The sequence below is a fragment of the Talpa europaea genome, assembly GCF_964194135.1.
Source record: "Talpa europaea genome assembly, chromosome: 11".
Classification (NCBI taxonomy): Eukaryota; Metazoa; Chordata; class Mammalia; order Eulipotyphla; family Talpidae; genus Talpa; species Talpa europaea.
In genome coordinates this window covers 10,709,583-10,732,846 of record NC_140078.1, presented here as the reverse complement: position 1 = coordinate 10,732,846, position 23,264 = coordinate 10,709,583, and the positions used below count along the sequence as shown (strand labels likewise).

Genomic DNA, 23,264 nt, shown 5'->3' with positions numbered 1-23,264 from the left:
TCAGGACAGGACAAGCAGCACCCACAAGTGCTCAGGACAGGACAAGCGAGAAGACGGGGTAGATCTGGTGTGAGTCAACAATCCTCCTTCAGCAGTCTCTAAGTGCCAGATGAGTTTGACTCTTCCTAGTTCCTTTGACCAACGGCATCAGCCTCAAGCCAGATAAGAGGCTACTTTCAGAGGCAGTTGGTTAACTGACTCTCCTACTTATGTCTGTGCTAGGATGAGCACTTTGCTTCAGCTCTTCGAGCCTCAATTTCTTTGTTCATCAAATGAAACTTGGTTGTTAGGACGATTCCATGAACAGATGGAGGAGGAAATGTTTCCTAAACTATTTCCTATAGGGCTCTATTTCCCTGAAGGGTTAAAGGCCCAAAGCTGGGCCCAGACGCTGGCTGGCTATGAGACTATCAGATATCAAACATGGCTCTTCTCATCCTTCACTCCCAAAGTTTAGTCACGCCACCTTTCCTCTTTCTCCCCTCTGCAAATCATCTTCCCGTCCCACTGCAATTTGGTCTCAGTCCCTCTGATTCACAAAACTGGCTGCACATGGGAAACATAATAACTGATTTATCTGGGGGCTCCATTCTGCATTGGTGAATCAGAATCCCCTAGGGTGAGCGCCAAGAATCTCTAAATATTTTAATTAAGTTCCTTAAGTGACTTTGGCTATCTCGGTGAGTGGGAGTAGGGAAACCATGGCCTTGTTTTGTCACATTATAGAGGACATGGACACCAGAGTGCCTCTTATTGCTACCTGATGGACTCTGCATTCATTAGTTCATTGTTTGCTTGTTCATTTTAAAGCCATCAAGACTCTGGGAAAGACAAATCCCATCACCACCAAGGGAGGGTGACTGGGACCTGAGGGTGGAGTTGGGCAGCCAGGTTGGATATAAAAAACCAAACACGTGGGCCTTGGGCTCTCTCTGGCTCGCAATCGCTCGCCTCCTGGCTTCACGGCTCCTGGCTGGCGGCCAGCTCTCAGAGCGCCATTTTGGGATTCCTGATCGGCGGATCGGGTAGGACTCATTTAAAACTTTGTCTCCCACTTTTCTCCCTGAGCTGTACATTTCCTCATTTCCCTTCCCTTGTAAATAAACCTTTTATTAACCTTTCACGTGTGCCTGCAGTAGAGCATTGATAAGTCCTTTTAAGCGTGCGGGTGAGGACCCACAGTCAGGCACCCCATTTTGTATCGGGGTTGCTCTACAACAATTTCACCAACAAATGATTCCTGGGATCTTAAGATACTTTCAGGAGGCACAGCAGGAAGGTAGGAAAATACAGCTTGGCTTCAGATCTTGGCGAGCACTTAATCTGGCAGGGCAGACAGACTGTGCCATGGTGTGGATGGATGGGGTTTAGGAGGAGGGGAAGGGACTGAGGATGCAGGGAGGGGTCAGGAGCCTCTTGACCTGGAGGACTGGGCTGGTGTCTAAGCTGGAGCCTGGAGATTTGGCAGGAGTCAGCCAGGAGAGGAGAGGGGCGGGGTTAGCAAGGCAAAGGCCCTGGTGAGAGCCTGCCAAGTTGTACTGTTTTACTTACATTTGACTGCAATTAATTCCATCCTTTATTGAAAGCATCTTGGGACTTTTCTGATTATTTCATGAATGATTTATCTTGTTCCTAAAAAGATTATGGGATGTTTAAGTGCAGGAGCCACGCCTTCCACTTTTCTTTTTCTTTCTAATTCACATGCCTCTAGTTTAAGGGCCTGTAAGAGGAAAGAAATTTGTCTCCACTCAAATCCCTTCTATGCAGGATGCTGGGCTCTTTATAGGCCCTCTTCCTTTTAATCTGTGCGATAATCCATCTAGATGGAAAAATATAATCTATGTTTTACAAACAGAGAAACAGAGATTCAGAGTTGTTAAGAAAGTTTCCCTGCATCACACAGTGAATGAGTGATTAAAATCCAGCTGAGAGCAAACCTTCATTTTTTAGCTACACTTGCTACCCTCCCCCCTCAACTAGTATCAGCGGAGGTGTATAACAGCACTGGTTAGCAGTTCAAACTCCGAAGACAGATTGCCCATATCCAAATGGTGTGTGGCTTAAGGCAAAGTACCTCATTTTCTGTGCCTCAGTTTCTCTGTCAAATGGTGTGGTAATGATAGCATCTGTGTGATGGGGTGAGAGAGTGAGGGCAGGTTAATCTCTGTACAATATTGAGTATTTGGCACATAGGAAGTGCTATGTATATACCTGTGCACCTACTATGTGAAAGGGACTGGTGGTTAGCTACATGCTGGGCATTTTTTTTTTTGTTGTGGAAAAAACAAATGAGCAAGGGATACATAACTGATTCAGAATGCAACTGCATAGCAAGAGAGTCAGGACCAAACTTCATGCCAAGACTTCCCAAGCCTTCTGATGCCTGGGGCCTGTTGTGGGGCAGGGGGTGGGACTGGTTCATGTGTTTGGGCCTGTTGGAGCAAATGGGAGGCAGGGAAAGGAGTGCAGAGCCTGCCTTGGCCACTGACCTGGGGGATGGCTCTGGCCCTGGGGGCTGTTGGTCTCACTCAAATCCTTCTTTGCTGAATTTCTGCCTCCTCTTCTGAGAGATAGAGACAGTGACACGCTCAGTCCTGAAGCCCTAGGAGTCAGGGAACATGCTTAGGAACCTTGGTTCTCTCTGAAACTACTAGGAGGAGATCAATGCATGGCAGAGCTCCCAGACTCCCCCCACCCCACAACCTCGGGTCCAACCAGACAAGCTCCATTTTGGCACTTGAGTGAAACATTTAATGAAAGAAGTCCATGGTTCAAAATGTTTGGAGAAGCAGAGGACAAGACTAATGTGTCCCAAGTATAATTCTACCCGTAAATGGGTCATGCAGGTATTGGCTGATGGGACTGGTTGACGGAACAAGCAACCCAAAAGGTATGTCAGAAGTTTGTTTGCCTCCATCATAGTCATCAGGGGCTGCAGCATGGCCCTGGCCCAGAGCGACACTGATCACCTCTACTCACATTCCATTGGTGAGAACAGTCACATGGTCTGGGCCAAGCACAGAGGCATCTGGGATATGTGGACCCTGGCAGGACAGCTATTTTCCAGGAGCTGCTCTGACCTATGGAAAAGGGGGGTGGGCTGGATTTATTGGTACATGGTTGACCACCTCAGCTATGTGCCCCACAAACATACTGGTCAACTGTGGAAGAGTCTCATACTCTGCCGATAGAGCTAGCTGGGCACGTGTTATGAATATATAATCCTTACATCAAATACTTGAATAAAAATGTGTGTTGAGAGACACATGGAGAGCAATAAAATAAACGGGACAGAATGGCACCAGCTGGTGAATTTAGGGAAGGAAACATCTATCCTCACTGCACTATCCTTTCAAACTTCAGTAGCTTTGAAATTTTTCCAGGGAAAATGTAGTTGTCAACATTTGTTAGATTTATAAGTAAATAGTATAAAATAAGGTATAAATAGAATAACCTTTCATTTAAATTTAAGGGTTTTGAATTGTAAATTTAACACGAGTTGGGAGACCTTTTCTAGAAAAGGCCAGAGAATAAATATTTTAGACTTTTCAGTTCAGATGGGATCTTTGTCTCTGCTCTTTTCTGCTGTTGTAGCATGAAAGCTGCCACAGACAATAACTTAATGGTGATGTGTTGGCCGTGTTCCAATAAAACTTTATTTACAAACACAGGCCATGGACCAGACTTCACAGAGATTTGCTGACTCTCGCTTTAATATATTGAATACATTTTTTAAAGCGTGTGAAGTATATGTTTTTGATTTTAAGCAGATATAGTATTCCTAAAATACAACTCAACAGTCTTTATAGGCATGATGGATCAGCATGTCCCATATGGAACAGCATGGCCAAGGCGACCTGGATCTGTTCAGGTCGCCTCACTCTGAGGGACAAAATCATCTCAGCACATTTGCTATTCACATTATCAACTAGTTTCTCTTGCTTTTACCTCTAGACTTTTCTTTGGACAGACATGTATTATTTAAACCTATTTTCAGTGAAGTGTAAATTCATACAGAAAAGAGCATGAATCATAAATCACAGACTGATGAAACTTCACAAGGATGAGCACATTTTTTTAAATGAAGACAAATAAACCACACATCTTCTGGGGTAAAAGTGGCTTTTGTGGGTGTGAAATTTTGGTTTCACTTATTATATGTATTTTTTTAAGGATTTCTTTATGCATACAAGAACTGGGGTACAGGCCAGAGGTATGGGAGGTGAGAGGACTCACCAGAGACAGAGTGGGGAACAGAACAGGCAGATCTACTGAAATACACTGCTGAGGGGAGCAACAGGTGAGACAGGAGAGGTCTGCTGTGCCATGTGGGTAGCTCCCTGGCTGGGGATCGAACTCGTGCTGCAGTGGCTGTGGATAGCTTCATAGTGCTGTGCAAGGTTAAGACCCCTTGCACCACTAGGGAGGCCCTTATTATATGTATTTTGGATGTATATAATAGAGCACTTGGTAGAGCTTCACACATGTTGAACTCCTCCTCTTCACAGCACCCTATTATCATCATTCCCATTTTATAGATGAGAAACGGAGGCACCGGGAGGATGAGTCATGAGCAAAAGTGACGTGGGTGTTAAGAGGTGAGGCCGAAGTTCCCACGTGAATTTGGGCTCCAGAATCTGTTTTGACTACCACCCATTATTGCTACTGTATATAAAGCAGGCGATGTAAAATGTATTTTTTACTGAGGGTCATGGTTAAAAGGGTTTAAAAACCACTGGACAGAATGTTCCCAACTGACCTAAAATAGCATACTTTTCCTTCAAGATACCCACAGGGTCCAGGGGCCAATTTTAGGCAGAGCACAAACACTTCTAAGTATTACTGAATATATTTTACTGAGTTAGAAAAATTTATAACTAGCATAAAACATCCTTTTTGAAATTAAAGTTAGTCTTTGAGGGGAACAAAAATAACAAGTAAATAATTACAGGAAAACAAAGAACAGGTAATAGGCAGATAAGGTAAAAAGCAAAGAGGAATACAAATGTCTACAGTTTGTTTGTTTGTTTGTTTGTTTGTTTATTTATTTATTTATTTGTTTGTTTATTCAAGCACTGGGTTCAGTCAGAAGCGCGGGAGGGTGAGAGAATTCACCAGAGCCAGAGCGGGGAGCAGAGCAGGCAGAAGGACCGAGGTACACTGCTGAGGGGAGCAGCGGGCGGCAGGAGAGGTCTGTGCGCCATGTGGGACCCTCCTCCGGTGGCCGGGGAGCACCCGGGGATCGAACTGGCGCTGCAGAGGCTGCGGGCAGCTTCGCAACCCAGAGCTCAACCGCTGCACCACTGGGGAGGCCCCAAATGTCTACAGTTTGGGGACCAGACACTAAACTTGGGGTCTGAAAGCCCAGATCTGCGTCCTGGTTTGTCCTAGACCTGGCTTATTCTTACATATTACCTTTTGTGGGCCAGGTGTTGCTTTTTTTTTTTTTTTTAAGATTTATTTCTACATACAAGAACTGGGGTATAGGCCAGAGGTGAGGGGAGCAGGGGGTGGGTGGTGAGAAGATTCACCAGAGACGGAGTGGGGAGCAGAACAGACAAACTGACTGAAATACACTGCTGAAGGGAGCAGCGGGGAGACAGGAAAGGTCTGCTGCACCATATGGGTAGCTCCCTGGCCGGGGACCGAACTCATGCTACAGCGGCTGCAGATAGCTTCATAATACTGAGACTTAACCCCTTGTGCCACAATACCCGGGTCAGGTATAGTTCTAAAAATCAAAACCAACTCTTCAAATCCTCGCAACTGTCTAATGAGGTGGGCACTGTCATCATACCCATTTCTCAGAAGAGATAACAAAAGCTCAGAGAGGTTAAATAACTTACCTAAAACCACACAGCCTGCGAGAGACAGAGCTAGAATTCAAACCCAGCTGATGTAACAAAACAGCCCAAAAGCTAAGATGGAAGAATTTCTTTTGTTCACACCTGGACCCTGGCTCCTTCTATCTTGGCTGATGGATGGGTTTTATTTTAACTACCCCACCCCACTGTGATGGGTGGGGTTTTCTGTACCACCCTGAGCTCTAAGTCCTCTGAAAATGGGGTTGATAATGCCCGCTCTGCTTTATGTCTCAGGAATGCTCTGCAGATCAGGGGGGTTGGTGCAAGAATCTTGTGTGAACTGCCAACAGTGTCACTGGATGTAAAGTGCTAGTATCATTGTTACGCTGAACCATACCTACCTTATGGTGTTATTGTGAAGGTGAATTGAGATGATGCACGAGAGGCCTGGGTTCACGTGCAGAGAGAGCTGTGAATAATAGTAAAAATAGATGTGAAGTTATGCAAATAAAACAACAAATACTAACTTCTCTCCAAATTGGGAAGTTAACACATCACATCCAGGACTGAAACATCAAGCAATCCCAGCGTAATCATATTTAGAAATACAAAGAAAAACACAGTGGATGGGGGAGCAGTAGGGGAGACAAGACAGTTGGTGGGTTGCCTCTGGGTGGTAGGAATCAGGTTTAGGAAAGAATGGGGAAGCAACTACTGCTATTTCTTATAAGCTTTGTAGAAGTATTTGGTTTTTTTCAACTTTACATTTGTACCTATACAGTTCTGATTATTAAAGTTTTTTAATTAAAAATGAAAAGGGGATACTTGAACACTATTTATAACAGAATACCATGGAGGGGAAAAGCAGAGTTATGATGGAATAGTTCAAGATAATTTTTAAAATTCCACATGAGGGCCTCCCTGGTGTTTTAAAGCTTTAAAAAAATAAATTAAATTCCACATGGATACTTTTTAAAAAAGATTTATTTATTTATGAATACAAGAGCTGGGGTACAGGCCAGAGACGTGGGGGGTGAGAGGATTCACCAGAGACAGAGTGGGGAACAGAACAGGCAGACTGAAATACACTGCTGAGGGCAGCAGCGGGCAAGACAGGAGAGGTCTGCTGCGCCATGTGGATATCTCCCTGGCCACCCCAGATTGAACTTGTGCTGCAGAGGCTGTGGATTTCCTCATAGAGCGGTGCTTAACCCCTTGCACCACCTGGGAGGCCCTCCACATGAACACTTTTACATAGCTTTGTGTCACTGAATAAAAAACCTAAGTTCTTTTCCCTGACTCTTGTCGCCCTGCTGATGACCAATCTTGTCTGCCTCCCTTTTGCTCATTCTACTTTAGCCACACTTTTTATTAGCTTTCAATCTTGGCAAGCAGATTCCTGCCCCAGGACCTTTTCACTTGCTATATCCACTGCCAGAAACACCTCTTCCTCATCTCTTCTCATAACTAATAACCAACATTGATTGTTCACTATTCTTACTGAGAACAAGACAAGGCCATAGTGACCTTTCTTGACTCAAGTCTAAGACGGCACCTCTGGCCTTCACTATCAGTCTCTGGAATTGTGCATTTATAGACCTGTTAATCATCTGTCTCCTCCACTGCTTTGTAAGTTCCTGCAGAGCAGGGAATCTTGCCACCATGTTGCCTGTATATCCTCAGCATGTAGACAGTACTTGGCACACAGTAGGTGCTCCATAAATACTTGCAGAATGAGCAAATGCAGATGGGGACAGCTGAGTCAGTATACTGAGCCCCTGGATGGGCCAGTGGTGTGGGGACAAAGCTGAATCTTCTGAGGGAGCCCAGCCCTGGGTAAATAGGTCTCCCTCTGCCCAGACAGTCACTGTTTGACAACCGTCTGCCATGAGACTAGCCAAGCCTGGGCCAGCACACTGCCAAGGCCCCAGGATTCCCTGGGCCAAGCAGTCAAGGCAGCCACACATCAGAGAGAGCTTGAGAAGGAATGGGTCAACAAGTTATCCAAATAGGCAAAAGGAAGGGTGGAGAAGGTGGTGAGACACCAAGAGCAGTTGGCTTGGCCCTGGATAGAGCCCCAGGAGCTGGAGGAAGGTCCTAGCACACCCCATGGGCAGTTTCCAGCCAGCGCCTGGCCTCCAGGGGGTGCTCTCAGACTCAGCACTGGGAACAAGGAGAATCAGATTCTGATCTCGGCTCTTGTGGTGACTTGCAGAGTCTCTTACCAACTCTGCGCTTCAGTTTGCTCACCTGGAAATCAAGGAACCATGAGCAGAACTTGACAACTAAAAGAAAGGCAGTGGATTCTTTCTTCAAACAAAATCTCCCCAGCAGCTACTACACAGGAATGAAACAGATGCTCCCTGGTGGTCTAAGCAACTGTGAATATTGCTCACCCCGCTGCCCACAGCTTTTCAGGATAGCTCCAGGATATGAACCCAGACCCCTCTGAGTTTCTTCAGCACCAGGAGGTGGAAAGAGTGTGGCCAAAGGAAGCATCTGGAGTCTTGTAATTAAACACAGACTCAGGTTCAAGCTCCACAGTGTGATTTTGGGTGATTCTCTCCACCTGGGTAAGCCTTGGTTTCCTGGCTCTAGAAAAATCGTTACAACATGTCCAGCCCAGTTCCTGGCACCTACATAATTCTCAGTAAAAATAACGAAAGATCAGTGCTGGCTATTAGTGCAAATAGAAGAAATGACCTGGACTGGGAGCCTGGACAGCCAGTTGTCTTTGCTGTGACCTGGGGCAATATTTAACAGCTCTGAACCTCAGTTTCCCCTTCTGTAGAACACAGCCAAGGGTTTAAAGGAGATCAGAGGTTGAGATCTAGTCCCCAGTTGCTGTCATAAAATCCAAATTGACTGCTAATCTTTAAAAATCCCAACTTCTTGATTCTTTTCAAAAATTGAAGCTCTAACCACACTGATGCTCCATACCCATGAGACAAACACCCATGGAACTAATTTAAACTGGGTGTGCTTTCTTTAATTTGCCACAGTCCCCACCATTCTTAAGAGACTTTATGCTTATGTTATATATATATATATATATATATTTTTTTTTTTTTATGCATACAAGAGCTGGGGTGTAGGCCAGAGGTTGGGTGGGGGGGTGGTGAGAGGATACACCAGAGACAGAGTGGGGAGCAGAACAGGTGGACTGACTGAAATACATTGCCGAGGGGAGCAGCGGGGAGACAGGAGAGGTCTGCTGTGCCATGTGGGTTGCTCCCTGGCCTTTGAACTCAGTGCTGAAGTGGCTGCTGATAGCTTCATAGTGCAGAGACTTAACCCCTTGCACCATCAGGGAGGCCCTGCTTATGGTATATTAACAAGCACAAACCGTTAGGTTTGCTGAATTGTTTTTCTTGCAAGAAAGTGTGAAATTTGCTTTTATCCTGTCTGCTCCATATACTTCCGCTACATGGACATTGGGGGCACTTGAGTATGGGACCCCTGATTTTTAAAACCAAGAAGAAGTTTATTACTTGTGAGAGCAATCTCTATTTCATAGATTTGCTATCTTTTAAATTTGGCTACTAAATCATTTAAAACTACAAATGTAGCTCTCATTATATTTCTGCTGGACAGTGCTGTGCTAGCCCCGCGGCTTCAATAGCAGTGACTATCACTGCTGATTCACCCTTCCCCTGCCCCCACCCCCCCTTCTGAATAGGCCAGTTCCAGCCAAGCCCCCTGGGCTGGTGTTCCAGCTTGGGTCTTCCAACCACCACCCCCCAAACCCCCACCCCACCCCCAGTTACCTCTAGTATGTCCACTCTTGTTGCTTGCCTGTCTGTTAGGAGGCCCAGGCTCCAGTACTCCAGACCTGTTTTCTGAAATTCTCTACTTGGAAAATCTCATCTCCCATCCCCCATCTGGCAGCCATTGTGTTTGCTTTATCAGACATTCACATACAACAATAGTCAATTTGAAACTTAATTCCACATCCATTCTTCTACCTCTAGCCTGTGACATTTATCCCAAATCCAGTGATTGAGGGGGGGTGGAGCTGGGATGGGGACAGCCTTATTTTTTCCCCCTTCTCCAAGACAAGTAACAGTTTTTCTAGAGATAAGATGGACAGAGTTTGGGGAAGGACACAGGACTGTCTGCAGTGAAGGGGCTGAGCTAACTTTGTTTCTGGAGGAGATAATGTCCATAGCTCCTCTGGGGGAGGAGGGCTTAGGGAGGACCAAATTCTGATGGATTTAGGGTGCCAGAAGGAAAAGGAATCTTGGCAGCCTCCCCTTGCTATAGAGGCTTTATATAGTAGTGACTGAGAACTGGGGTTGCAGAGTCAGGAAAAGTCAGGTTGAGAGTCTGAGATCAGGTGACTTTATCTCGCTGACCCTCAGTCTCTTCTGTAAAATGAGCTAAAGAATAGACCTCTCCCAGCACACAACCTCACAAATGCTAACTATCCTCATCCCTTTTGAAAAAGTGTTCAAAGTGGCACGTGGAATAAATGTAATCCTTTTTTTATTTTGCTTCTGTACATCTTAAAAATTCTTCTACCAGGAACCTGCTTTCGTTAAATAACAAAAAGTTAATTGAGAGAGGAAGAATAAAATTAAGTGGCTTCAATGGGGAGGGGGGTGTTTAGAGCTGGAAACAGGAAGAGATCTGAGAGTCGAAATTTCATGCTTGCATTTAATATCTTAATAAACTGAGGCCCCAAGAGGACAAGAGACTTAGCCAAAGTCATACAGCCAGTTAGTGGCCAAGCCAGAGCTGGAATGGTGGACAATGAGAACTGGAGGGACCTTGACCTTCTCTAGGTCAGCCCTTCCCACAGCAAGTCCTCTCACACGCGGATTCTGCTGTCAGATGTTTGAAAGATGCTGAATTAAAGAAAGTGGTGCAAGTTTCACTATTGGAGAAGTTCTCACATCCCTTAACACATGACAGTGCCCTGGACACTGTAAGAGTGGGCACCAATGTGCCCCTATCAGTTCATCGAAGTGTCTTGAAAAGCATCTAATGCCACGAAAGCTCACACGTTCTGCAGTTCCTGGTGCACGACTGACACTGGCATCTTCTCATGTCCTTCTTTGTCACTGTAGATTCGTTTGGAGAAATGTCTGTTCAAGCCTTTGCACATTTTAAAACTGGGTTATTTTGTTGTTGCACTGCTGAAGTTCTTTAGATATTCTGGCTACTCATCCCTTATCAATATACAGTTGGCAAATATTTTCTTCCATCCTTGTCTTTTCATTCTATTGATGGCATCCTTTGGTGCATAAAAGGTTGATATTTCAACGTAGTCCATTTTGTCCATTTTTTCTTTTGTTGCCTCTGTTTTTGGTGTTGTACCCAAGAAATCATTGCAAATCCAATGTCATGAGTATTCCCCCCTATGTATTCATATACATTTTATCTCTTATGCTTAACTCTTTAATCCATTTTGTGTTGATTCTTGTAGAGGGTGTAAAGCTATGAGTCCATCTTCATTTTTTGCATGTGTCTATCCAATTTTCACAATATGACTTTGGTTTTGATCACATCTTATTTAAGACTTTTACACCTGGGTGATTCAACCTCTGATCCATTGCTGGAATCTTCTTACCGTCCCCCCTGATATTTAATTTGGACTTGACACTTCCAGCGACAGATGCTCATCACTAAATAAAGTAGCTTTTCTCCTGATAAAACCATTGCATTCAGTAGAAATAGCACCTTCATGTTGAGTGCAAACTTTCTTCCCTGTGGGATTCTTCTGTTCATCCTGGTTTGTCCTCTGGGGCTATAAGAATAGGTAATCACTCTTTTCCAAAGAAAAGTGCTCTCCATTCAGTAAAATAATACCACTACACTCCAGGTTTATAAGCCTTATCACATTTACTCCACAAAACAGTATATGAAAAGATCCTACAGTTGATTCTTATTTTGCAGATGAAGCAAATAAGACTTAAAGAGCTTATAATTTTTCACCAGGTCAAAACATGTAAGTGATTCCACTTATTCTTCAAAGGGGGCGGCCCTGACCAGTCTGCAGTATACCCCTCATCTTCCCCAGCACCAGCCCAACCTCCTTCCTGTTTTTCTTGATTCTTCCAAGGGCATGGTTTTCACATCCTATTGCACCTTATGGTTCAGGAGTTCTCGGTGTATTTTGGACAGCTACTCCTTATCAGATACATGACTTGCATATGTTTTCCATAAGCTGAACTTTCCTTTTGTTGTTGATTTCCTTTGCTGGGCAGAAGCTTTTTAGCTTGATGTCCTCCCACTATTTATTTTACCTTTTGTTGTTTTTGCTTGGGGTATCACCTGCATGATCTCTAAAGGAAGAATATAGAGGACTTTTAGCTCTTTAGCCCTGAGCACTACACCCTTGCTAATGGCACATGAGACCAGGTTAGAGGTTTGCCAGGTTAGGGAGCTGCCACCAAGTAAAACCTCTAGCACTTTGTCACGTCACCTGAGTGCTCTTCATTTAAGCTGTTCTGCTGATTTATCTTTTTTTTAAAAAAAAAGATTTATTTATTTATTTATTTATTTATTTATTTATTTATTTATACAAGCACTGGGTACAGTCAGAAGCGCCGAAGGATGAGAGAATTCACCAGAGCCAGAGCGGGGAGCAGAAAAGGCAGACTGACGAAATACACTGCTGAGGGGAGCAGCGGGCGTGGCAGGAGAGGTCTGCGAGCCATGTGGGACCCTCGCCGGCGGCTGGGGATTGAGGCTGCAGGCAGCCTCTCAGCCTAGCACTCAACCGCTACACCACCAGGGAAGGCCCTGATTTATCTTTTAACCAAACACCAGACAATCTCAGACTGCTTTTGGGGATCCAAGAGCAATTGACACACATTTATACAAAGAGAGAATAGACCAAGAGTCCAGACGCTTCAAAAAACAGCAATATTAAGCCAGTATATAATATAATGGATCATCTCATTCTATTTATGATCTCATTACTTCTCCTTAAACAATGAGAAGTAACTACTTCTAAAATAAATCTAAGTCAAAATAAGTGATTGATGTGTTAACTAATAACAGAAAGTTTTCAGATATGACAAAGTCAGGAAAACCAGTGAAGCTTTGGAAAGACAGATTAAGTGAAGCTGTGCTGCAGTGACAAAAAAAAAAAATGCCCTACAAGCTCAGTGGTTTAACACAGTGGCTCAGTGAACGGGCACCTTTGAGGAAGGTCACAGGTTTTGTGCTGGATCTATGTGGAAGCCCATGTTTGCAGCCAGGGGCATTTATATATCTAAAAAGTTAGTATCATATAATAATATCATTGATTCTCCCCCCACCCCACTGTCCCTCCATTATAAAAATTAACGTGTGGGTCTGGGGCAATGGTGAAAAGTATGACCTTTGCAATTAGACCAAAAGTGAACACCTACATTGGATTTCACTACTAGCTTTGTGAAGGCCATTCGTTTCCCCTTCCTCAGTCTTAAAAACAACAACCGTATGTCAATAGTCATATTCCATCACCCCACCCCATCCCAGTTATTCATGTCAAAATCCTGATACTCACTATTTTTGTGTCCTTCATCTCTCCCAACTCATCGGAATATCTAGAACTTGCCCAACAGTATCTCAAAGTGTAAGCTCCATCTCCCCTACAGCCAGCCATGGCCACTGACCTCTCCAGGTCTGCAAACCTCTTCACTTCTCTTCTCAGGGTCTGGCTCTCCTACCACCCACACTTCTCGGAGGGGCTAGGGGTGATCTTGGATTCAGTGCTTGGAACACCTTTCGAAGGTGATGGGATGGCAGCAGTACCGGCCTGGGGGAGGCTTTAAAATCTTGCATTCTGATTGGAGCAGTGACCCAGCGTTGGTGCGTGGTTGCATAGAAGTCAGCTGGCCTGAAAAACTAAACCCAGCCTGTTGTGATTGGTGGTGGTGCCGAGGGGTTTGGAGAGACATGGTCTGTCTGGGTCTGTGATTGGGAGATCTGTAATACAACCTCCTCTGTGATTGGTGAAACCATGAGGTTATTTAAGTTTTCTGAACGCCAGTTCCCGCATCGGTCACTAGGAGGAGCCCTGGACGCGCAAAACAGGGCCCTGCTGCTAGCCTGGAGACACCTCCTCCCAGATGTCCTCCGGCTGTGCCCTGTGCTAGTTCAGTCTTGTGCCTTAGGGCAACCACAGGGCAGGGTTGGAGGTGGGGCTGGGGGTGGAAGTGGGGTTGGTGTCAAGACTCCCAGCCCTGGCCCGGATGGCCACGCTTCTCTGCACATCCCCTTTGGCCCTTCCTCTGGCTCCCAGCCCTGTAGAGGACATTGGTTGGTCGAGGGGTGGGGCTGCGGGTTCTGGAAGGTTTGTGAAGGCTGAGATCCAAATTGCAAAACTGTGGAGTCTGTCAAGTGAGACTTGGTAGCCCCCCCATCTCCACCCCCCATAGCTAGCCCTCTACCCAACTGGAGCTCTTTTCTCAAATATGACAGCCTTCACCATGCCCTTTAAGAACCTCAAAGGACTTTTGTAAAGTTTTCATTGGAGCTTAAAACTGTTCCAGGCAAGTAAAGGCCCCTAACTCCCAGGTCACCCTCTCCACAGATGCCCCTACCACCCTTAGGTGCTACCACTTTGGCTGTTGTAATGTCTTCACTGCACTTAGGGACTACTTGAAAAACCTCTTTTTATTGACTTCTTCCTGTCCCTCCCCATCAAACCTCCCCACCAAAATGTAAACTCTGTGATGGGGGGGGGGGGTGGCCACATATAAGACAGAATGCCCAGTTACACTTGAATTTGAAATAAACAACAACAAATTTTAAATTTGGTACATACTTAAATACTTTAAATAAGGGTTTGTTTATCCAAAATTCAAATGTGATTGGGCATCTCCTATTTGTATCTGTTACAACTGTAATCCTGGGGTGGGAGGGAGCTTGCTTAGTTTTTGTGCCTGCTTGTCCAGCACCTATCATGGGGCACATGGAAAGTGCTTAATAAATGTAGAATGGTTGGATGGATGGATTTCTTCCATTCACTCATTTATTCACCCAACCCATTACATTATACCCCAGCTGGGTCCTGGGAATGTAAAGGTAAACAGAACGCAGTCCGATGGAGGAGGCAGAACAGGAAGCCGTTACCATCCTTGGATTAAACTGATGATGTAAAGCATCACGTGGGTTGTGGGGGCACAAGGGAGGAGCCAGAACCAGCAGGACTGCCCAGAGGAAGACTATTAGGATGACACTTGGAGGATAAGGAGGTGATAACAGGGTGTAACATCTGCTCTGGGCAGAAGCCGGCCATGTGCAAAGGCCAGAGACGAGGCAGAGACCGTGGGCTTCTGCAGGTGGCTGGAGGGGCAGTTGGGTGGTGTTTGATGGAAACTCCCAGTCACCAAGCATCGGCCCTGCAGTTGGTGCCCATTGTTTAGATGAGGAAGCTGAAGCTCAGAGAAGTAGTTAGGTTTACAGTCTGAGTGGGCAAAGCGAAGCTTCCAGCTCAGCTCTGCAACTTGCACTCTACTAGAAAAGCCCCTAGGTTAAGGATTGTAACCCCAATTGGAAGAAACTGAGGCTCAGAGAGCTGACAGGGTTCTCCCCGTAACCTTGGCGCCACCCAGCTGAATAGCACAAGGGGTGTGGTTTGGCCCAAGCCCTCCAGAGAGACCACTGTGGGGCTGGAGCAGGACCCACATTGGCGTGTCTCCCTTTCAGTCAGGGCTACATCTTCAGGAACCCCAGCTGAGCCCTGGGGCTAATTCCTTGCATGGGTCCTGGGCGGGTCTGCAGTTTCCATGGAGACCACCTGCCAGTATCCCTGAAATCTCATTGTGACCAGTGAGTATCAAGAGATTGCTCTGCCCACAGACCTCGCAGGGCTTCTTTGAGGATGCAAAGGGACCCCAGAATACCAGGAGGAGAATGCCAAACTTGGGCCAGGGCTTCCCCCAGGACTCACCAGGTATGGGTCTGACTCCACCTCCACCTGGCAGGAGGCGGGGTGGTTAGAGAGAGACCCAGAACTGAGGCTACAAGTCCAGAATTGGAGCAGTAGAGAGACCTATGCCCTCAGCCCCCAGCCCAGGAAGGCCCAGGTCCCTGACGGGAGGACGCCATTTTGAACAAAGCAGGATATAAATTTCACTCTACAAGGTGAGGAGAGTATCACAGCCTTCTAGAGGTGCTCCAAAGCTACCCAAAGACTAGCCCCCTAATATCCTTGATTCTGCAGTTGAGGAAACTGAGGCACAGAGCTGGGGAGAGTGGCTTGCACAAAACAAATGAATCAAAAAAAGCAAGTGAAGAATACAGAGGTCACCTGAGCAGAAACGTGTTGAAAATGCCATGATCCCCTCTGCCTTGAATTCCAGACTCTCCTTGACCTCCAGGAATGGGGTCTCCCATTGGTCTCCCCTCCCCTGGGCCTGTTCCACCATGCTCCCCTCCCCTCTCTGCCTGTCCTCTTCCTCCCACCTTCCCCTGCCACCCACACAGCCCGAAGCTGGCAGAGAGCTCCTGGCAGGCTGGAGAGCACAGTTACCAGGTCCTCACTGTCCCAACCGGGGACGCCTTCTCCCTGGGTCATCGTCTGAGTGATTTTGAACATTTTTGTCCCACACTTCAGCCTCCTCTGTGACTTTGGGGCCCAGACTCAGTGGGGGCCCTGACCACCTGCGCCCACATCACGCCCTGCCAGGCCCGCACTGGAGAGATAGGGCCAGGATCCAAAGCTCGAGGGGACAGGTGTCGGGGGAGCCATGCCAGGCAGGGCACACCTGGCTCAGGAGCTGCATTGAGAAAGCTCAGACGCCACTGACTCAGCTCTGAGCCTCAGTCTTCTTGCTGGGGAGGGGACAGTGATCCTTCCTCAACACTGGCTCTCACCTGGGGTGGAAAGACCTCCAGACCGTGCTATTAAATGAACCAAGCAAGGAGCAAGAACAGCTTGCGAGGTGGGGGCGACGAGGCATAATCCCGTATGCTGCCTTTTCTGTGTGAAAAAGCCTTGGAAGACACTGAGAAGTGGTTTGTGTGGTGAAGAGGGGCGAAGTGGACAGGAGGCAGGAGGGAAGCAAGACGTCCCCATGCGCAGGGCACCTGTCACGTGGTTTTGATTTTGGCACCACAGGAATGTAGTATTGATTCAAGAATGACTTTAAAAATTTTAACAAGTTTCGTAAAATATCAAATAAAAATAATCATCACATCAATAACATCAGGTGTGTAACCAAGATGGAGACCCCGGTCCTAGGATGTGCCTCAGGGAGCAGAGAAAGGCAGAGCGGAAGCCGTGACCCAGGAGGGCCTTCCTTTTAAGCCAATCTCATTTGGTCAATAGCAAAAAAAAAAAAGCCATTGGTCCAAGAATCAGGAGCACCTACGTGAGGCCACAGTGCCAGGCCCTGCCTGAAGATCATGGCCCGGAGCTGGCATCCTGGCTTCGTGAGGAAGCTGTGGTGGTTTCCATTTCACAGCCAGGGAAACGCCTCACTCGAGAGCAGCTGCTAAGCTGTTCGATTTGGAGGCACGCTAGGCCTCTCCAGCTCCACGCTTCCAGCCCTCCTGCGGTGGTCTCAGTCTTGGCTGCACACCAGAGTCACCTAGGGCCTTTAAAAATTACCGACACCCACAACCGCCCACCCAACAGCTGCCCCTGCCCCGTGATCAAGCCTTAGTCTGTGAAGGGCCCTGACACTGGTGTTTGTTAAAGGTCCCTGGTGATTCTAATTCATGCCATGTTTGAATCTTTGCTATATGCTGTCCAGATCTTCAGATGGAAACCCAGGCCAGGAGGGAGAAGACCTTGCCTAAGATCACACTGTGACTAGTAAAAGAGCTGAGGCAGGGCCTACTTGGTGTCTTAGTGAAAGTTAAAGGTAGTTCGTTCTGAGCAGGAATATCTCCATGAACAGTAGGTCTGGGCAGTGGAACAAGGACTGGATTCCACTCCCACTTACCCTCTTTGCCAGAGAACTTTGGTGCAGTGAACAACCTGTCCAACTGTATGTAGCAAGCCTGGTCTGAGTCTTGGGACTCCCAAGCATTTACTCTTAGTGATGTCGAGGCAACCCCCTGGGCCTTGCAAACATGGGTATTTCCTGAGGATATGGATTCATCCTTTACCCCAAGACCAGGACTGGGCCAGGCAGGGCCTCACCATCATCCTCCAGGCCCCACAGGGGCTGAGTAGGCCCAATCTAACTCCCAAGGTCACTTCTGCAGATAAAGTCAGAAACATAACCAGGAGGGAGGAACATAAACAGGACAGAAACAGCAGAAGTCACAAGCCACCTGGCAGGAGGCGGCCTGCAGGGAGACTCCGCCCACACAGACCCAAGTCCTCCTGGCTTCCTTCCTGATCATTCTCCACAACATCCCCACCTCTTGAGAGCTGCGGTCAGTGCCTCCCATAATGCCCTGCTCTCCAGTCAGTGACTTCCATGCCCTTCCACCATAACCCACATGTTGGCCATATCTGGACATTTCCTCTGCCCAGAGGCCACCTCTTCCAGGAAGGCACCCTGACCACACCAGACACATGTCTTCCTTCTCTAACCTTCCCTAACCTTCCTAGGCTCTTACAAAGCCCACATGTGTCTCAGGAAGGAGCTTGATCTTTGAGCACACCAGCCAGCTTCCACTGCGCACCTGAGATGTGCCTGCCCGGAGGGGCTCCTGGGCACGGACTGTAGCCGGACTGCTCCAGCTGCAATCCCAGATCTTTCCTCAAAGGCAATGTGAGCTTGGGCATATGACTCAACCTTCTGTGGCTCACGTCTGTAAAATGGTGATAAAAGCATCGCCAACCTCACAGAGCAGTTGTGCAGATTAAGGAGTCCACACCTTATAATCTGCACAATTTTGTGAACATTGGCGATGCTTATCGTGGCCCACGTTTCACTCCCATTTCTTCCCCATGACAACCCAGTGTGTTATCCTATCCCCAGGAGACAAGGCTGGGAGTCAGCAGGGTGCAGGGCTCTGCCTCCCTCTTGTTGGGCCGTTGCCCCCTCAGTGGTGGCTGAGGCAGGTTTTAACCTGGAGCCCCAGCTTTGCACTCATGGCCGCTCCTCAGAGGACCCATGGGCCAGGTGAATGCCCCCAGACGTGGGCCTGCCAGTGGCTCTCAGTCTCCTCTCTGCCTCCAGCCAGTCCTGGGAGGGAGGACGGAGTGGGGGGTCTTTCCAGCGCCATCTTGTTCACTGATGTCTAGAGCACATCTTGAGTCTCAGAATCTCTCTCTTCTCTAGCCCAGCTGGAGACCCAGGACACTGGGGATACTGTCAGTCCTTAGAGGGGTCTCTTCCCCTTCCCCGGCCTCCATCCCTGCACTTATACAGTGAGGACCTGAGGCTGGGCTGGACCAACGCTCTCCCCGTCTCCTTCTCAACAGCCAGCCTCACCTTCAAAATGAAATATTAAGGTAGCATGCATGTGAGGCAGTGCGGGGTGAAGCCGGGTAAGCGGGCCTGTGTGGACACTCGTTGGCTCCCGGAAACCTCCCCAGCCCGTTTGCAAGGCCCCAGCCCACGTTTCCCTGCAGGCTCTCCCGACTCAACTCGGACACTGCATGGTTCTAGAACCCAAGCTCAAAGCTGCCGCTTTGCACCCCTGTTGGGAAAGCTCTTCCCCCAACTGCTTTTATCTCTCTTTGGTAACAGAGCAAATTTGCTCAGGACCCAGAGGGGGAAACAAGCAGACTGTTGACTGTTGAGCAAAACCTCCCCTTTGGAGAGAGGCAGAGGAGGCCGCTGCATGTGCCTGGGGAGGTGGCAGCCTCTTGCATAACCCCGAGGCCTCCTGCCCACCCAGGCCTTGTCAGGGTTAGGGGTGAGACAAACCGCAAACTCATGCCCAGTTAATTTTTTAAGGCAAAATCAACAGGCTCAGCAATGATTAGCAGGCAGGTAAGTTCGTCTTAATCACGCCGAGGAGAGAGAGGAAGGAGGCTTCTAGGGGCCCAAGAATGGGGCTCAGTTATCAGTTAACCACATGAATGTTGTTTCCTTCCAAACCCACTGGCCTTCAGCCCCGAACTCCCTCATCTTCCTCTTGGAAGTTCTTCTGTGGCAGCCCTGCGGCCGTCAGTCACTGGGTGGACAAACCACCATCCGGGGTCTGTGGGAGACTCTGCAAGAGCCCTCGAGGGCAGCGGTGAAGTGAAGGGGTCCTCAGGGAGCTTGTGGTCTCCTTAAGGCAAAGCTCAGCCACCACCACTGCGCGGCCTTGGCCATATCCCCTCCACCCCTTGGGGTTCATTGAGAGGCTCCAGGTCTGGGCCCCAGGTTTGCAGCTCCCTGAGACCAGATGCCACTCCCTCGGGGGCCTCAGTGTCTCCATCCACCAAATGGGAGCATTGGCTGAGACCCATTCCAGGCTTGAAGTTCTGTGAGGTCATGACTGGATTAATTCAAAGTGGCCTGTACCCAGAGGGAGGCGGGAGCAGCGTTTTAGAAGGTCAAGGGAGAGAGACAGATGCCCAGAAAAGGAGGGGGCCTACCTGACAGCCTCATCGGTACCAGCAAGTGTCAGATCCCAGCTCCAGTTCCAGGGTTGTCCTCAGGCGGGGGTCCCTGTGGTGTGGCCTGGGGTTACAGGCGTGGCCTGGGAGACCCCCGTTGGCCCAGGGCCCCTCCCCATCCCCTGGGCTGTGAGCTGCCAGAGGAAGCAACAAGGACCACACTAGCCCTGGGCCCGCTGGCTGCCTGGACTGGAGTTTGGTCAGTGGTTGGGGACCTATATTGTGAGAAAGTTAGGACTTTGTCCACAAACTGGAATTTGAAATTTCAAAGGGGCGAAACTGAAGGGCCCTACCCCAGAGCAGAGATGGCTCTTGGCTTCTTTCCTCCACGACTTTTGTTCTTTGTCTTGATAAGTCCCCAGTTCCCTGCACTGCTCCCCAGGTGGTGGGTGGGGGAGGAGAGGCAGGAGACAGTGGGGTGGTGAGCACCCAGAGGAAGCCATCCCTGGCAGCCGGTGTCTGGAGGATGCCCTTGAAACTGTATGTGGCGGGGACAGACTCCCCTTCTCGTGATGGTGGGACCACCAGCCCCAGTGCCCCCACATTTTGAGGTTCTTTTTGAGATTCCTGGAGACATGAAAGAGGTGAAGCCCCAAAGCTCTGATTCAAATTATAGCCCCTCCAGTTATGATCCGTGTGTCCTTAAGTAGGCAAATCACCTCACCTCTCTGAGCCTCACTTTTGTGACCTATAAATTGGGGATGACAATCACCCCTACTTCTGTGAGCAGACAAAAAGGGAAGAGCAGAAAGTTCTTAGTGCTGGGCCTAGCCTGGAATCTCTCCAGGACATTAGCCATTATTACAATTGAAAAGAAAAATGATACGGTCCTCAGTGACAGCTCCCTTATCCTGCCCACACCAGGGCTTGAGTGCCCCAGCCGCCGCTGGGCCCGGCAGCTGACACCCCACCCCCATTCTCCTCTCCAGGCCGTTGTTTCTCCACAACGAGAAGGAGCTGGACCTCTTGGTGAGCGCTGAGGCCCTCTGGTAGCCGAAGCTCCTTGAGCTGGGGTTTGACATCCCACGGGGGCAGGTCAAAGGTGAAGAACAGCCACTGTATGGATGGCTCCGAGGCCAGGTCTTGTTCAGGGGTGCACTGCTGCTCCCCAGGAGCTCCCCTGAGCAGGGATCCTGATCCCCACAGGTCATGTGGTCAGTGGGTCAACAAGTCAACCACCAATAACAGCACGCTCGGTCTTTTAACTCCCATGCCCTCACTGCCAGCAGGGGCCCACTGTCTTGTCCACTGTAGGCCTCAATTAATTCAGGCTAAGATGACATCCCTCGAGATAGAAGGCTTGTTCTTTTCGTGATCAGTTACCCTCTGACCTGCTGGCCATCACGTTGCCCAGGATGCTGGGGTGTGAACACATGGGCTGGTTGAAAGAGGCATAGCCTTGTGTGGCCTGTCACAGGGACCAGACAGCTTCCCAGAGCTGCCCCTCTGGCTCCTCTGGGCTCCTCCCAGCTCGGCGTTGCCCCCAAGGCCACTGGAGAGAGTCAGCAGTCCCCAGGGTGGGGCCAGCTAGGTGTGGTGTCAACTGCCAGCAAGGGCCAGATCATTTATCTGATGTCCAAATGAAGGCTGAGAGAAGCAGAGTCTTAGGTCACAGAGCTTGGGAAGTTGGCAGAGTGTAGATTTTGACCCAGCTAGACGTGGTGTCAAGATCTGTGGTTTTTTCCTCTGAGTTGGGGGCTGGGGTGGAAAACTAAGAACCTTGGAGTCTTGTTTCATTTAATCCTCACAACAAGTTACAAGTTAGATTATTTTACAGAGGGAGAAGCCAAGTCTTCAAAATAATGATTTACTTACATGGCAGGGCCAGTAGATCTTACAGGAGCGAGCATCAACACAAGGGAGGTGTATCTAAAGCTGTTGTCTCTGTGGGCTGAGGTGGGGTGCATGGTGTATGCAGTGGATTATCCACATTTTAGTTCCTGAGTGGGTAGATTTACTTAGGGGGATAAAACTTACTTAGGCTGAGGCCTCCCCTGGTGGCGCAGCGGTTGAGCCCTTGGCTGCGAAGCTGCCCACAGCCTCTGCAGCGCCAGATCGATCCCCGGCCGCGGATGAGGGTCCCACATGGCGCACAGACCTCTCATGCCGAGCCCGCTGCTGCTCCCCTCAGCAGTGTATTTCGTCAATCTGCCTGTTCTGTTTCCCGCTCTGGCTCTGGTGAATTCTCTCGCCCTCCCATCCTCCTGACTGTACCCAGTGCTTGCATGGATAAAATAAATCTTAAAAAAAAAAAAAAAAAACTTACTTAGGTTGAGTGAATAATCAGTGGGTGAATTAGTGAATGGGCAGATGGGGGGGGTGTTGCATGAGTGTATGCAGGCGTCTTCTACATACCCTTTGAATTATTTGAAGCCCTTTCTCGGCCCTGCAAAGCTTTCTGCTCCCCCTTCACCTTCTCCCTGGAGCAGAAATAACAGGGATTTGTGGTAGGGAGGGCAATTGTTCTGGAGAAGAAAAGGGCTGGATCTGGTAGCAGGGGGCTAGTTTGAGCACTGTTCATATAAGTTTGTCTAAGTCAGGACAGGGCTGGCTACAACACAGGTTTCTGGAATGCCTCATCTGCGGTGAGTCACCTGTGCTGGTATATGTGTGATGAGTCACTTTATTCGTGGTTCATAATGATTGCGTATGTAACAGCCCATGTATGTGGCCTGGCATGGCCAGCACTCGTCCACTGTAGACCTCAATTAATTCAGGCTAAGATGACATCCCTCGAGATAGAAGGCTTGTTCTTTTCGTGATCAGTTACCCTCCGACCTGCTGGCCATCACATTGCCCAGGATGCTGGGGCGTGAACACATGGGCTGGTTGAAAGAGGCATAGCCCTGTGTGGCCTGTCACAGGGACCAGACAGCTTCCCAGAGCTGCCCCTCTGGCTCCTCTGGGCTCCTCCCAGCTCCGCGTTGCCCCCAAGGCACTGGAGAGAGTCAGCAGTCCCCAGGGTGGGGCAAGGCGTATGGGGGACCCACCTATAGCTGAAGTCTCCT

At 48.5% G+C, this 23,264-nt stretch overlaps 1 protein-coding gene across 4 annotated transcripts in view; it reads left to right on the top strand.

Annotated features, from left to right (window-relative positions):
• HNF4A (hepatocyte nuclear factor 4 alpha) overlaps positions 1-23,264 on the top strand; it is a gene marked incomplete at both ends in the record, with an annotated part of 52,530 nt that overhangs the window by 4,268 nt on the left and 24,998 nt on the right. For 2 of the 4 annotated variants that reach the window (XM_084248308.1, XM_084248306.1), the window contains one exon: positions 15,657-15,696. The exons of the other annotated variants lie outside the window; for them this stretch is intronic. In XM_084248308.1, coding sequence (XP_084104434.1) covers positions 15,657-15,696 — 40 coding nt within the window. Of the gene's footprint in view, positions 1-15,656; positions 15,697-23,264 lie in introns of those variants that run through there. 4 annotated transcript variants of the gene reach the window in all.